The sequence below is a fragment of the Falco rusticolus genome, chromosome 3, assembly GCF_015220075.1.
Source record: "Falco rusticolus isolate bFalRus1 chromosome 3, bFalRus1.pri, whole genome shotgun sequence".
Lineage (NCBI taxonomy): Eukaryota > Metazoa > Chordata > Aves > Falconiformes > Falconidae > Falco > Falco rusticolus.
In genome coordinates, this window is record NC_051189.1 from 51,429,628 (window position 1) to 51,444,049 (window position 14,422).

Below are 14,422 nucleotides of genomic sequence, written 5' to 3' on the forward strand. Positions count from 1 at the left end.
ATAAAAGAAGTGTTTTCCTTGTTTGTTTTAGCTTGTATTAGCAGAGTAAGGAAGGGATGATGTCCAGAAATAAACCCGAATGGAAGATTCCGTGAATTGGCTCCTACAGCATGCCATTTTAATGTTCTATTACTTACTTATGAATTTTTTTATCCCTTTGACAGAGCTTTTAGCTATCATTCTTATTGATGGCATAAATTATTTGCATTGAACATCAGCATTTATTATAGTACCATAGTTATATTGTAATTGTAGCTTAATTTTGAACTTGTATATTAACCAGAATGATTCTAGCCAACAGCACATACTTTCAAACTTATCAAAATACCTTGCCTTTCCTTTTTTTTTTAGAAAACCAACAAAATTACTATAACTTTATTGGATTTCAAGATAGCTTCTGTATGATAATGACTTATGTAGCAGTTTACTCACTGTAACCTGTCAGGTCATTAACCCTTTAATTATCAAGTGATAGTAACAGTAGAATACCACTAATGGCGAGTCATTGACAAGAAATCTCTCTTTTCTGTTGCTGGACATACAGACAAAATTCAGCATCACAAATAACTGTGCCAAAGAATAAGAATACTAAGTACTTTCAAGTTTAGTGGGAGGTTGCACTTGATTTTGCTGCATACGCCTATGGCTAGTTGCCAGGTTTTGTTTGGCAAAGTAGCAAGTGACGCAGTGGCTCTTTTTCACTTGAGATGAGGAAAGCTTACAGACAGAATTGAAAGACATCAGTAAATTTTCAAGATAACCTTACTGGCAGTAGCAGATGTTTCTGTATTTCAGCCATGTGACAGCAACTGTTCTTCAGGTATCAGGTATTTCAAAAACTGTGTATGGTAATTATGGAGTATATATATTTTGTAGTAAGTCACCAAATTTGGTCCATCCTATTCATCCGAAACTCCCTAGATTCACTAAGAATTTATATGCCAGTTCTATAATTCAAGTTGTGCTAGGCACTACCGGAGTTGGGACAGCATGCACTGTTTTGGCATTCCAGAGAGCTGATACTAGAAAGCCCGTGATGTACATTAGTGTCTGAAAACCTGTCCTGCTCACTGATGCTTCATTCAAGGCAGTGAGACTAATGCTAATGGTTGAGCTGTACATGTAGACTCATGTCCTTGGTAACCTTATTTCAGCAGATGTTAATTTCCCATCCAGCAAAACCATTGCCAGGGACTGTCCCATATAACTCCTATTCCCTGTTTCTTCTCAAGGATCATTCTCATGAGAATTTCCTGTTGGCTTGGCCTTGTTAGTTTACCTAAGAGCAGTAAAGGAGCAACTACAAACCTGAAGAGAAGTTTCTAGTTACAGGATTTCTAATTTTTAAAGAAATAAGGGCTTTAGAAGGAAGGGTGTCTGTTATCTAAAGACCCATGTATCATCTCAAGTTAGTGCCATTATCTATTCTACAATCATTCTTTCTCTTCAAAGTTAAGACACTGCAGTTTCTCTTACTGCAGAATGGCTCTTTCCATACACTGATCCATTCACCCCACAGGATCTACTGCAAACATAAAATACTCCCTGACCATTTGCAGAGGATTGTTGGGCTAACAGTGGAATTTACACAGCAAAGTTCCTGGCAGTAGTGTTAGGTCCCTCAAAGAAATGGGCCAGGTAGATAGATACAGGTATGGACTAGGTAACTGCATGATTCTAGAATGCTGTGATAGTCTTTCCTTATGCTTCCAAATATGACTGTGAACTACAGGAGCTACTCTTCACACCAGCACAATTGTGATATATGTAAGAGCTCTTACTTGCTTATGTTTAGTGAAGGCCTGTTTACCAATGATGATTCTCATCTGTACGTATCTAAGAATCTTACACCATGTGTCAACCTATCTTTGTCAAGAAAACATTGAAATCTAGAAACTATTACTAGCAGAAATAAACTTTGTGATTTTGCGTGTTTACAGGCCAGCAGCACACTGCTAGACTTTCTAAAAGAGAGAAAGTAAGCAGTTACGAACAGCTTATTGTTGTGATGTAATCCAAGTGAGCAGCTGAGCCCCACACCACCACTCACTCTCTCTCTCCACGGGCAGGATGGGGGAGAGAATCAGAAGGGTAAAAGTGAGAAAACTCATGGGTTGAGATAAAGACAGTTCAACAGGTGAAGCAAAAGCCATGTGTGCAAGCAAAGCAAAACAAGGGATTCATTCACCACTTCCCATGGGCCACTTCCAGGAAAGCCGGGCTCCATCACACGTAACCGTTACTTGGGAAGATAAACGCCCTAATGCTGAATGTCTTCCCCCCCCTTCATTCTTCTTCCTACAGCTTTACATGCTGAGCGTGATGCCATGTGGTCTGGGACATCCCTCTGGCCAGTTGGGGTCAGCTGTCCCGGCTGTGTCCCCTCCCAGCTCCTGGTGCCCCCCCAGGCTGCTCGCTGGGGTGGGGTGAGAGGCAGCACAGGCCCTGGCGCTGTGCCAGCTGCTCAGTGACAGATAAAACATCCCTGTGTTATCAATGCCATTTTCAGCACAAATCCAAAACAGCCCCATACAAAGTACTATAAAGAAAATTAACTCTATCCCAGCCAAAACCAGTATACTTATACACAAGCCCATTGTAATTCCTGCATTCTGTCAGTGAAATACCTTTTGTAGGCTTGTTAACCACGAAGGCCAAAACCAAATCCTCAAATAACTGTGTAGTTGTGAGAGCTTAGGGTGCTGCAAGTGACCTTTTTGTTTGATGTACCAAATAGGAAGAACTGTTATTGTTTTAGTATATATTTTAGTAATACATGATAGAATAAAACAAGGCACACAGTAGACTTTCAGAGTAAGGTGTTTTGGTCCCCTCTATGAAAAGACCCATTCTTAGAGGGATGTAAAGAAGAGGTTGTAGCTGCTGTAGCTGTTTTCTGTTGGGTTTAGATTTTCTTTTCATTGCTTTGTTCAAGAACTAATTGGAATTAATAAGCGTGATTGTTTTGCTTGCTGTTTATGGTGCTCAGTAGGCCATAGTAAAGAGATGGTCCTGATCAAAATAATAGTGGTTGGTTGTGTCATTTCCAGTTTCTTTAGGTTATAACATCTTGGCAACTTTATTTCAAAAACTTGAAACACCTTTTCCAGTCACACAGAAGAAGTAAGTACCTGCTGCCTGCCTCAGAATCTTCTAAGTTGTTAAACCTGCAGCACAAAGTAATACTGACTTCTGCGAAACAGAGCACTCTTAACAGTGTATTTTGGGGTAGATATCAACCTCAGGAAATCATTACTTTGACTAATATGACTGGTGCTTTTGATGTCTGCTATCCAGGGAGATCTGTGCTTGCCAGTCAGCTAGAGCAGAAACCTTACTGACACATTCTTGATGAAAGGAAGCTTATTTAGATGCAGTAATCCTGTTTCGTTAAGATACCATATCACTGTAGATCTCTCTGCCATTGGCACTAAACTGCAGAATTAAAGAAAGATCATGGCTCTTCCTGTAATACGTTTATGCTTTAATATGGGAGCAGGAGGCATCCTGGGTGACATGTATTTTCTCAAATGATGTTGCTGCTGCTCGAGAAGTTCCAGTCTTGCACTCGTAAAGTGTCTGTGAACTTGTAAGATCCAAACTGTCTATGTCTCAGTAAGGATGGGTCAATGTAGGATAAAATAAATGTATTCTTCTATAAGATGGGTAGCTTAGCAATACTAGACAAAAAAGTGTCTCTGACTTGTTTCTTTTGTCTGCATGTTTGACTTTTTCCTTTTTTGATTCTAACATTTACAGTTAATTTCTTGGTCTTGTTTTTATTGAGTTCAGGATAATTCTGATACTATATTAGAGGTATTCATGCTAATCATATTTTATTACCTGTAAGATTAAAAAGATTCGTGTATTTATGCTTAGTTAACTAAAGCTTAATTTTTTTTGTTTGAGAGCCTACTTTGCAATCTGGAAAGAAAATTAGCATATGAAACTTAAAACCTTAGTCAGAAATTTAGCTAAACCCCAAATATTTTATTATACAAAATCTAAGACCAGAATTCTGTAATACCAACACTTGCCAAAGCTGGAGTGACTTCTGGAAATTACCATGTGATTCTCCAATTAAAGTCACTACATATGCCCAAATAGAGAAAGAGGGGTGTGAAGAGTAGGAAATACTTAGTTTTGATGGATATGAGGCTGGGAATGCAAGTTTCACAATGTCTTCACAATGTTTGGAATTTTAATTATAGCTTAAATATATATAGAGAGATGATCTGATCAAATGCTCATTAGCTAGCTCCTCTGTGGGTTCCAGATGAGAGAAATCAGACAGCATGGGCCCCGATTCTGTAACTGGTTAAGTTCATTGCAAACCTCATGGTGATTTTAATTATGGGAAAGATCAGGTCCTGAGGAAGAAGTATTACCAAAAATGTAGTGTGATTTATTACTGTGTATTCAGATGCTCTGCATATCAGTTTAGTGTTTTACTGGCCTATTTAGTGTTCTGTCAACTTGTCTGAATTACTGGCTGCAGGCAAGAATTATTAACAATGGTTATAGTGATCCATTGCTGGAGGTGATTTTATTGTGTAATACCTGAATAAATGCTGTTTAAAGTATAGGATTGCACTTTTCTTTAGTTTTCATTTATTTATTTATTTATTGCTGTTCCAGCATGTACCTACTATTAAACTTTATTCCTTATCAATTCATATTTAGAAAGTGTGGTCAGCAGCAATTTGTTATTGTCCTCTTGTAGGCAAATTGCTGTAGTTTGGGAGTCTAAGCCTTAAGAGGTGTGCAATGATAAATATTGCTGTGTATTGTGATCCTTCTTCTCGGTGATTTTCGATTTTTACTTCGTTCCTTCTCCCTATCTGTTTTCTAAAGGAACTTCCATTATTTTCAGTGTGCTTTCAGAAGACTTCTGCATTTTATAACCTTTTCAGAATGTCCTCTAATTCCTTTTCACTTCTGTGATATACTTTTCTGAAATGTGTTGAAAGATAATGCAAACAGTATTCCAAATTAAGCCATGTCAGTTACTTTAGCAGGGATGTCTTCCCCTCATTTTTTTATTCTAATGTTTTTCATACTATTTATTACTTAATCTAACATCTTCTTAGCTTCTTTATCTGTGCTGAATGTTGAGTAGACTTTCTGAGTGTTTGTGGAAATGCATACATGTCTTTCTCCGTTTGATACAGTTAATTTAGTTTTAAGGTGTACTTAATCTCTCTGATCTTATACTTCTTTTGAGTTCAGACACGAAATGGTATATGCTGTTTTGTTCCCCAGTGACGTAGTTTGTCTTCAAATTTTTCGTAAGTTTCTAAGTTCTTTTTGGCCTTGCCTATTGTAATGACACTATATGCAGACTTTTAAATTTACTAGTCCTTGCCCTTTGAGATCATTTGTAAATATATCAAAGCAACAGATATGAGATTTTGAGATACCATGCTGTTGACCTATTCTTTCAATGAAAATTGATTGTTTAATCTTACTTCTGCATTTTTTCATTAGTATTAGAAGTTTTCATCTTGCCTTCTGACTACTTCAGTTTCTAATAATCTTTTTTGCAGGATTTTGTTCAATTCCCTTTAGAATTCTGTGGTTGTGTCACAGTTGTCAGCTTGCTTAGCAGCTGTGGGTCAGTGTGGGCAGTTTTCCTCTTTTGTTTTGGTAGTCTTGGTGGAAATCAAGGCTCTTGAGATTGTTTCACATGCACTAAAGAAAGTGTGATGTTTTCCTGTAACAAGCCTTTGTTCTGAGGTGCATTAAAATTGCTTTACAGGAACTTTTTTCTTTTGGAAAAAGTCATACTATAAGTAAAATCCCCATGATAATGACAATGGGTAACTAATACCAGAAATACTGACAGATATATAACATGTATGCTTTCTGTTTCACCTAGTTAAGTGATTTCTACTCATACCACATGACAGTGATGTAGACTGTTGTGCACTTTATAACCTGTTTTGTTTGTGTGAATGTGAATTGAACTAAAAATGCTAATGATACCAGTCTTTTTAGGAATATCAGCGTTTACAGGAAAATTGAGTAGAAGACGGTTTTTTCTATCCCTCTGTGAAGAAATCAATTATTTTTTTTGACTACTGTATTCTTTTTCCCCCAGCCATTTGCTAGACTGATAATTAAAGTCATAGTTATGTTACAAAGGAAGTAGTCCCTTCAGCTGCCATCTGAGGAGGACTAGAATAACATGTTGTATTGATAAGTGTGAGAAAGGCAGATTTGTGATGGCACAGACTTGAAAGACTGTTCTGCAGTTGATACTCTTATTTCTGTTCAGGGCCATCAGTGAGAAAATCATGATGACTGCATGAAACTCAAAATACTGTGGCTGGGTGCATCACACAGCACAGTCTGTTATTTTTACACAAGCTCACTGTGGCTGGTACTACTGTATTTTTCCATGAAATTGTACTCAGAAAGTTGTAGCTGATAAGTAATATGAGAACAAAATTAGAGTCTATGCCTGTTACATGTCTGTCATTAGAGCAATTCGAGTATCATTTATGTTTTTTTCATGGGTGGTGGTACCTAAGAAAGTAGACGTGTTTGAAGTTTTAAGTTTCATGCTCATGTTATATACATTCTGTGATATTTGGAATGTGAATTTGCAAGATAAACCTGTACTCCATCATTAGATGAAATCTTGGAAGCAAAAAAAGGAAGAACGTCTATCAAATAATCTTGTAGGAATGGCTCTTGGATTAGTGATGAAATCTCTTCATTATTGGTTTCAGTTGTCTTATTGTGTTTAAGTATGCAACACGCATTCAGGGGGGTTTGGGTTACGCAATAAGTGTCTCTAAAACCCAACTACTGTTGGTCTTAGTTCTGCTGTGGTGGATTTATTTTGTCATTTAAGGCATGCTTCAGAATATGTTATTGACTAAGATAGTTCTCTGGGGAGCATGGAGGAAACTCCTTTTTTCTGCCTGCTGAAACAATAATAAAAATAATGGATAAGCACCAACTGTTACTGTAAAATTATAATCTGGTGTCCCTCTGTTTCTTTTGCCTTTCACCAAGTCTATTCTCATACACAGCTGTAACAAAAGGCCTGTGCACAGCTTATAATGAGGCCTAACACTGTCTTGAGGGAATGTTTTCCTGATGGTTGTTGTAGTTATTATTATCTCTTTCTGTAATTATGGCCAGTTTCTTTGTCATAATGTTGATAAATCTGCTATTCAGAGTGGAAGTAAAGACCTTATCTCCTCCTTTGCCCTTGTCTACTGTCTACAAGTTCCTTTTAACATGAGGAATGGATGTCCATAAAAAATGTTCTTCACAGGTGACATTTGTCCACAAAATGAGAGTACAGTAGATTGAATAAGTGAAGATGGCTTTGAAGTAGATTCAGCCACTAGCAGAGAAATAAGTTGAGTCCTGTTTTGTTTAATTAATGTGTGAGGTACGAAACAAAGTCTTGTGATTAACTACAGCAATACCTCTTCACAAGTCCAATTAGAAGCTGTAATGTTGGCAGGCTGTTCAAGTGCAAGTGAATGGGTAGCATGAGTACTTTTGATATCTGGCTGAAATTGCATGAACCTGCCAGGGTAGCTATTTTGAAATTTTCTCATGCATACCTGTTCAAGAAATGTAGTAGAGAATCAAAATAAATCTTTACTAATTCAGATCTGCTTTACATTTTCCTTTATGGAGAGGGACTACCTTGGAATATTTCCAAATAGATGGATTCACTTTGTCTGTATTTCTATTAGGAATGAGTTAAAGCATTCTGAATTTATTTGGACCGAATACTGTATGAAGTTAAAAGAAACAGAGGAGAAGATTATAAAGGATGAAAAACACCTTGAGGAGTTAGTGAAGCAAAAAGCAGAAATTCAGGAAGATGCAAAACGTTGGAACAGCAAAGTGAGTCTTGAATATTTATAAACAAGCAAGTAAATGAGTATCTTTTATTGAAAAGTACATGAATGCCTCAATATTTTATATGTTTAAGAGTTAAGGTCCTCTGTAAAAGTAAAAATACAAATACTGATTTAAAAATAATAAGTGGTAGGTTCTCTAGAATTCTGTTCATTCTTTTGTTGTAGTATTATATTTCAGCTTTAATTATTAAAAATATCATAATCATCTTATATTCCTTTAAGTGATCTAGATGTTTTTAACTGTTGGATGCATATCTGCTTAGTATTGTTTGTTGTCTTAAATCATCTGGAAGAAAGTGTGCATTTAGAGGGACAGCATAAGTGTCCTTTTGAATTAGTAGATTTTTTGACCTGAGATGGCACATGATGCACTTTTACAGCACACATAGTGATACCCTATTTTACTTAAAATTCCCCTGTTTTCTGCTGTATTTGTCTAAGTTTCATTTTGAAATCTTGTACTTGGTAGTTTAAAATTTGGAGTTCCTCACACTGCCTGACTAGGAGTTTTCAGTTTATTGACAGCTCCATATGTGGAACAAGTAGAAAATACCTAAAACCAGATTTAGATGCCCACAATAGAACTTTTTATTTTTTAAATATCTGTAAGAACGTGTGTGTATGTGTAAGTATACAAGTTTGAAGTATGAAATTCATTCTCTTGTACATACCCAGTACTGTTGTGGTTTGAGCATCTAGATAGCTAGGTTCTGCTAATGATCCGATGGAACCCGGAATCTAGATAGAGTAGTTCTGAGAAGCTGGATCAACCAAGCATGCCCAGAACAAAAAAACCCAAACCCCAAAGCATACTGCTAGCAAAAATAAAGATACAGTCACATTAGACAGCCACCAGTGGGCATGTTCTTGTCTTTTGTTTCCAACTGTGTATTACAGTCTTCTTCCTGTTACTGGCACCAGCAACTGCTACCAACTGATATCTAGAAAACCACTATTTTCAAATAGAGCCAATACTTCTAAGTAAACTTTTTTCTTTCTGGGTATGGGTTTGCCTGACCTGATATATTTCAGTGTGTATTGCTTGAGTATGAAGACCAACACAAGGAAAAGAGAAAAATATATAACAGGGATAAGCTGGAACATGGAACTTCTCCATTTGGTGACCATCTTTGGTTTGATTAGTTTATGCTAAATGTGAACCACAGTTAAGTTTAGCATAAAGTGATTTGTTATTATCAATTTCCTTCAAAACCATGACTAAAGTATCTAACTAAATAAATCTTTATAAATAATATTGGATTTTCAGAAAGCTCAAAGTGATTCTTCTGATCATCATAGAACTGTTACTGGCATGATGGAGTTATTTGGGGAGTCGGGAAAACATTGGGATTATTTTCAGTGACTTCATTGGGGTTTGAACTGGATCAAAATTATAACACAACAATTACCATGTGCATCGGTAAGTTTGAAGACAGAATTAGTTATGTGAACTAATACTTTTCTGCATTTTTTCCCTTACTTTTTTTCTCATTATAATTCATGCTGGTTTTTAAATTTAATGTATGACCTATTAGGAGTGTTTCAACTTTTGACACTATTAGGACAACTTTGAGTTATCTTTTTCCCATGTTACCCACATTTGCATTACAAAAGGTATCTGTATGCATTAAATCCATTTTCTGTATCTACATGGCTTTTGCTTTTCAAAGATTAGAAGAAACCCTTCTTACAAAATTAATCTCATACTTAACTATTCCTCCTTTATTCTTTTGTCTTCATTAATTACCTGCACAGTGTGGCAGTATTTCAGGTCATTCCTGACAAAATGTTTGCTATAAAAACATCGAAAGAGAGAAAACCATTTCTGAATCATGTTTTTCCTATGTGTTAGTAATTTAAAAACTGGGACATTTTTGCTTATACTTAATCTGTTGGGTGTTTTTCCCCTGTAGATGTAACCAATTTCTCTTTGTCTGTCCCACACTTCCCCTGAACTGTATTTCTTAGAATATTTTATCTTTTGAGAGACTTAACAATTTGCTGTTTTATCTCTTCTTCCCCCCCCCCCCCCCCCCCCCTCTAGGTTAGTATAGGTGCTTCTTTGCAGTTTCTTCTCACAGATAATGTCTCATAATTCCTAACCATTCTGGTTACCTTCAGTCTCCAGCTAGTTAGGAAGGTGCAGCCATACAAGGACAATCAGCAGAATCCTAGAGAAGTAAAACAGAACTGTGACTTTCTCGACAAGATAACAAGACAAAGCCTGTATGTTTCCCTCCTTGGCTGCAGGGACATAGGCACAAAGTATCTTAAGTAAATCTGCTCTTCATCAGATTCTTGAGGTAGCAGTAGGAAATTACATGCCATCAAAAGTATCTGTGTCCTAATTCTGTTCTGAACTTCCCACATGTATTCTCTGACATCCCTATCAACTCTGACCCTGCTTGGACGTGTGTGTTTTCTGGTCATATTCCAGTTAGACCTTTGTCCGTATGGAGATTTTATAGGTAAGTTATGGCAGGGTAGCTATGTTGTTTCAGCCTCTGCAGAGGAAGGAGATGTGAAGGAAACAAAGTTCATTAAATTCGGTGTGAGTAGGTATGCCTTTGTCTGTCTAAAGGCACTTTAGATGTTTTCCTTATCCTGCAGATCCTTGCTTCCCTCACACCCTCATTTTTCGTTAAGCTCCAATGATTGATCCATCATTGAATCTCTGCATGAATCTGTATTAATAGCAATACGGAGATATTATGGAAAATCTTGAGGCTGAGAGGAACTTAAAATATTATGTTTAATTATACCACATATGTCAGGTATGAATTAGCAGGCAGTATGTGCTTACTGATACTGTGAAGTCCAAAGATTCTGCTAGAATACATTGCAATGGCAATGTGCATCTGAATACTATAGCATGAAAGACCTCTATTAACTCTTTAATAGCCTTCTTTTGAAATTTAATTTTTAAATAGATTGTTTAATCATTAAAAAGAAACGTAGAAGATATTTGTATTACTTACTTTACAAAAAATTTGCTAGATAGAAGATTTGAATAATAAAATAGCAGCCTAAAGAGATGAGAGTGTAAAAATATCAGATGCTTCTTCCGAAGTGATTGAAGCTGTGGAAGAAGTAGTAAGTTTCTTACTGTTTATATATAAATTATGTAAAAATGCTTGCATACTTGTGTGTTCTGTTGTTGGCCTGAGATAATTTCAGCTTATGCTAAGGGTGTATTAATGTTTTAATGTTCATTAGAAATCCACCAGGGAAAGTGATCTACGGAATATAAAGCAAAAGATCCTCAATATTAATGAAGGACTGGGTGGTTTGAAATGTGAAAGTGAAGAACTTGAGGGAGAAAATGAAGAGCTTTTGCAAAAACTCAGAAATAGGTAATGCCTGCAACATAAATACAGGAAGGAAGCTTTATTTTTTCACTGAAAACATGGTTATAAAAGTGAACCTTGCTTTTATTTTACATTTATCTGTAATTCAACACTTCAATAATTTCAAGTCATTTCAGGCTGAAATTTATCATCTAACTTTTTTGACCTTCACTTGAAAGAAAAATAACTAAAAATTTTCAAAAGAAAAAATACATACTTTGACAATTAAAATAAAACAAAATGAGGAAGGTTTCTCTTTTTGTTAACAGAAGCCTCAGTCCCCAAAACATCTTGGTAAAATCTTTTATGAATTATATTTGTATTTTTTTCATATATGATGGTTATAAACAGATAATCTGAAATACTGATTTTCTCTTATTCTCTTTGAATTCTTGTAAGATGTTATGTACACATCTTTTGTAGCTTCTCAGTTTAATGATTCAGAATAGCTATAAACTACATTGTACATAATATTCTCAGAGCCTTTATAATATGACAGAAACACACACACACACCCCCCACCCCCCACCCCCCCAGTTTTTAGTTCTTTCTTCCTTTGGACACTAGGTGTATGCTGGTTTTATGTATCTGACAGTTTATCTTCTTTGTGCCCTCAGTTACTTTGGATTTTATTGTCTGGTTTCAGCAAAGTCATCTGAAAAGAAAAGTTCTTGAAAATAATTAGGGTCTTACAAGTTTTGTAGAAATTGATGACTGAATTGAATACAGACACCCTGTCATCATAAAAACATTCCTTACTAGACCCCAAAATGTCCATACAAGAGATGTGGGAAAAGGGAGGATATAAAAAGATGAGAGCAGCTATATGCATGCTCCTTGTTAATATTCCAAGTTGGAGCTCATACCTTACATACCTAAGTCAATCAATGATGGGACACAAATGGGTAAGAAACCAGGCTTCATTAGTTCTGATGTTGATGGAACTACTCATTGGGGTTATTAGAACATTTTGGAATTAGTGCTGTAGCTTTCCAAATTTATTATTTTCAATTTCATTGGATTTTTTTTGATGGATTAAAGCTTTTATTTCATCATACATGTAATAATGGAGAGAGATCTTGGCCATGTTCAAAGTATTAACTGATAAGCTGAAAGAGGAAATTCAGATTTGCAAGAACATGTACACACAAATGTAGAGCATCAGGAAAGAGTGGGGAGTTCTTGGAAAACAAAATTAGGAAACATTGTTACTTGAGACCATCTTATATACTAACGCTTTACAGGGATCCTTGAAAGACTGAACAACTTCACAAGACAAATTATCTTTTTCATATATAATTAGTATTGACGTGTGTCCTGATTGTTGTCCTTCCACATGTTCAGGAGTTCATAAAATGCATATGAAAGTTCAGATTCAAGATCCAGAGAATGGTTATGACAAGTTCCTAGTAATGAAGGATACCAGGAGCTAAGTTTATTTATGTTTTCAATGGATGATCTGAAGACATCCTTTGAAGGGGAAATACCATTTCAAGACTGCTATTTGGTCTATTCCCAGGAAATAAGGAGTGAAGGCTGAATATAGAATTCAATTTGAAGTATTTTTTAAAAAAAGAAGAATGTAGGGCTTTTTATTTGAAAATCCTTTTTTATCTTTTTGGAGTTCTTGACTGAATAAGGAGTGTTTTAAACAAAGGCTATAACTAACTATAGTTCTTTTTGGGGTGTTGCCATTAAGTGCTATGAGATCAGTATGTTTGGTTCTGCTCAGAAACCTTTATATTCTTTGATCTGCCAGTAATCTCTTGCCTTATGTTGAAGCGATTTTACATGTCATATCATTAGTCTAATACTCTGAGACTTTTCTAGCTTCTCACAAACTTTCTCAATATAATTATGTTGTGATTTCTGTGTGGTCTTTTGTATTAGAGAAGAATTGCAGTATTGTGTGGAATTGCTATATTCCATCAGAATGGGATTCTTAAAATCAACACATTGTCTCATGCTACTCTAAGAACTGGAGTGCGTGTTTTGATTAATTGCGTACTAATAGAGTCCCTACATGTTACTTCACAAGACCAGAAAGTGAGTGACTCTCCAGCTCCTACTAAGCTGCAAGAAGACAGAGAATTATCTACTAGTGTTCTTCCTAGAAAGATTAGTTGTGTCTCTTTCCTATTTAGAACATGCAGTACACGCAAGAAATAAGTTTCATGCTCACCTGAGATTCTAGGAGCACATGCAGTTTAAATAGTCTCATTTCCTGTCCTGTCTTGTCTCTCTTGCTATGAGAGAAAGGGAGAATTCTACCTCCTACATCTTCTAAAATGGCTATCATATTCTCAGTATCTTTTATGAGCCCATTGAAGTGGGCCTGCTTTTATAATCAGAAGTGTACTTCAAATTATATTGAAGGCATTGATGACAATATCTTCACACGCGCTGATACTGAGTGCTGTACAGAGGCATCTGGAAATAGTGTTGCCTTTGGGAAAATGATCCTGAATTCATTTTTTCCCCCAAAGAATTCCAAGACTTTTCTCTAGCTAACTTGTGTTTGAGCTTAGAAGGATCTAAAATACAAAACTTATGCAAATTTCAGTGGGGAAAAAACTTCCAGTTACTGAAATACGTTGGGATTTGTTGTCTATATGAACATTCACCCCCTATATGTGTTGTCTTTCCTTCATAGTATGTTAAGCATCTTGGATGAAAGAAGCTGAGGAAAAACAGTGCATTTGACCTGATGTATACCTGTTTCCTATGAAGGCTGAGTACATCTTACAGATACCATTAGGTCAGAAAATATCAGGTACACATGCTATACGAAGTTACTGAATGTATGAAAGCTTAGGGAAAGAAAGATAAACTTAGCATGCTTCTCAAATTGGGGCAGAGATCCTGAGTGAGCTGCATAAGCCGTGATAAATTTAAAGACCTATACAAAGGGGTGTAGTACGGAACACATGCACCAAAGAACAGTAGTTCTTTCAGCTGTAGTCCACTTGCTTTTCTGCTTGAAATATTTATATCTTCTAGCATCCATGCTTAAAGTGATTTGACTTCTTTATAAGCATCAAAACAATTTTGCTCCACATGAAAGGTATAGGAAATCAGAGTGGAACAGTCATTGTTTGGTTCCTTTTGTTTCTTTCCAGCTCCAGCACAGATCCGCTTACTCTGCAGTGTTCAGATGAATTGCTCTCTTGGCTTTGGTATTTT

The 14,422-nt window shown here is 36.1% G+C and overlaps 1 protein-coding gene across 1 annotated transcript in view; it reads left to right on the forward strand.

The window, feature by feature from the left end:
- The window catches only part of CCDC178 (coiled-coil domain containing 178), a 58,469-nt gene that overhangs the window by 13,553 nt on the left and 30,494 nt on the right, over positions 1–14,422 (forward strand). The window contains 4 exon segments of the mRNA XM_037379147.1: positions 7,191–7,195; positions 7,722–7,875; positions 10,890–10,985; positions 11,109–11,245. Coding sequence (XP_037235044.1) covers positions 7,191–7,195; positions 7,722–7,875; positions 10,890–10,985; positions 11,109–11,245 — 392 coding nt within the window.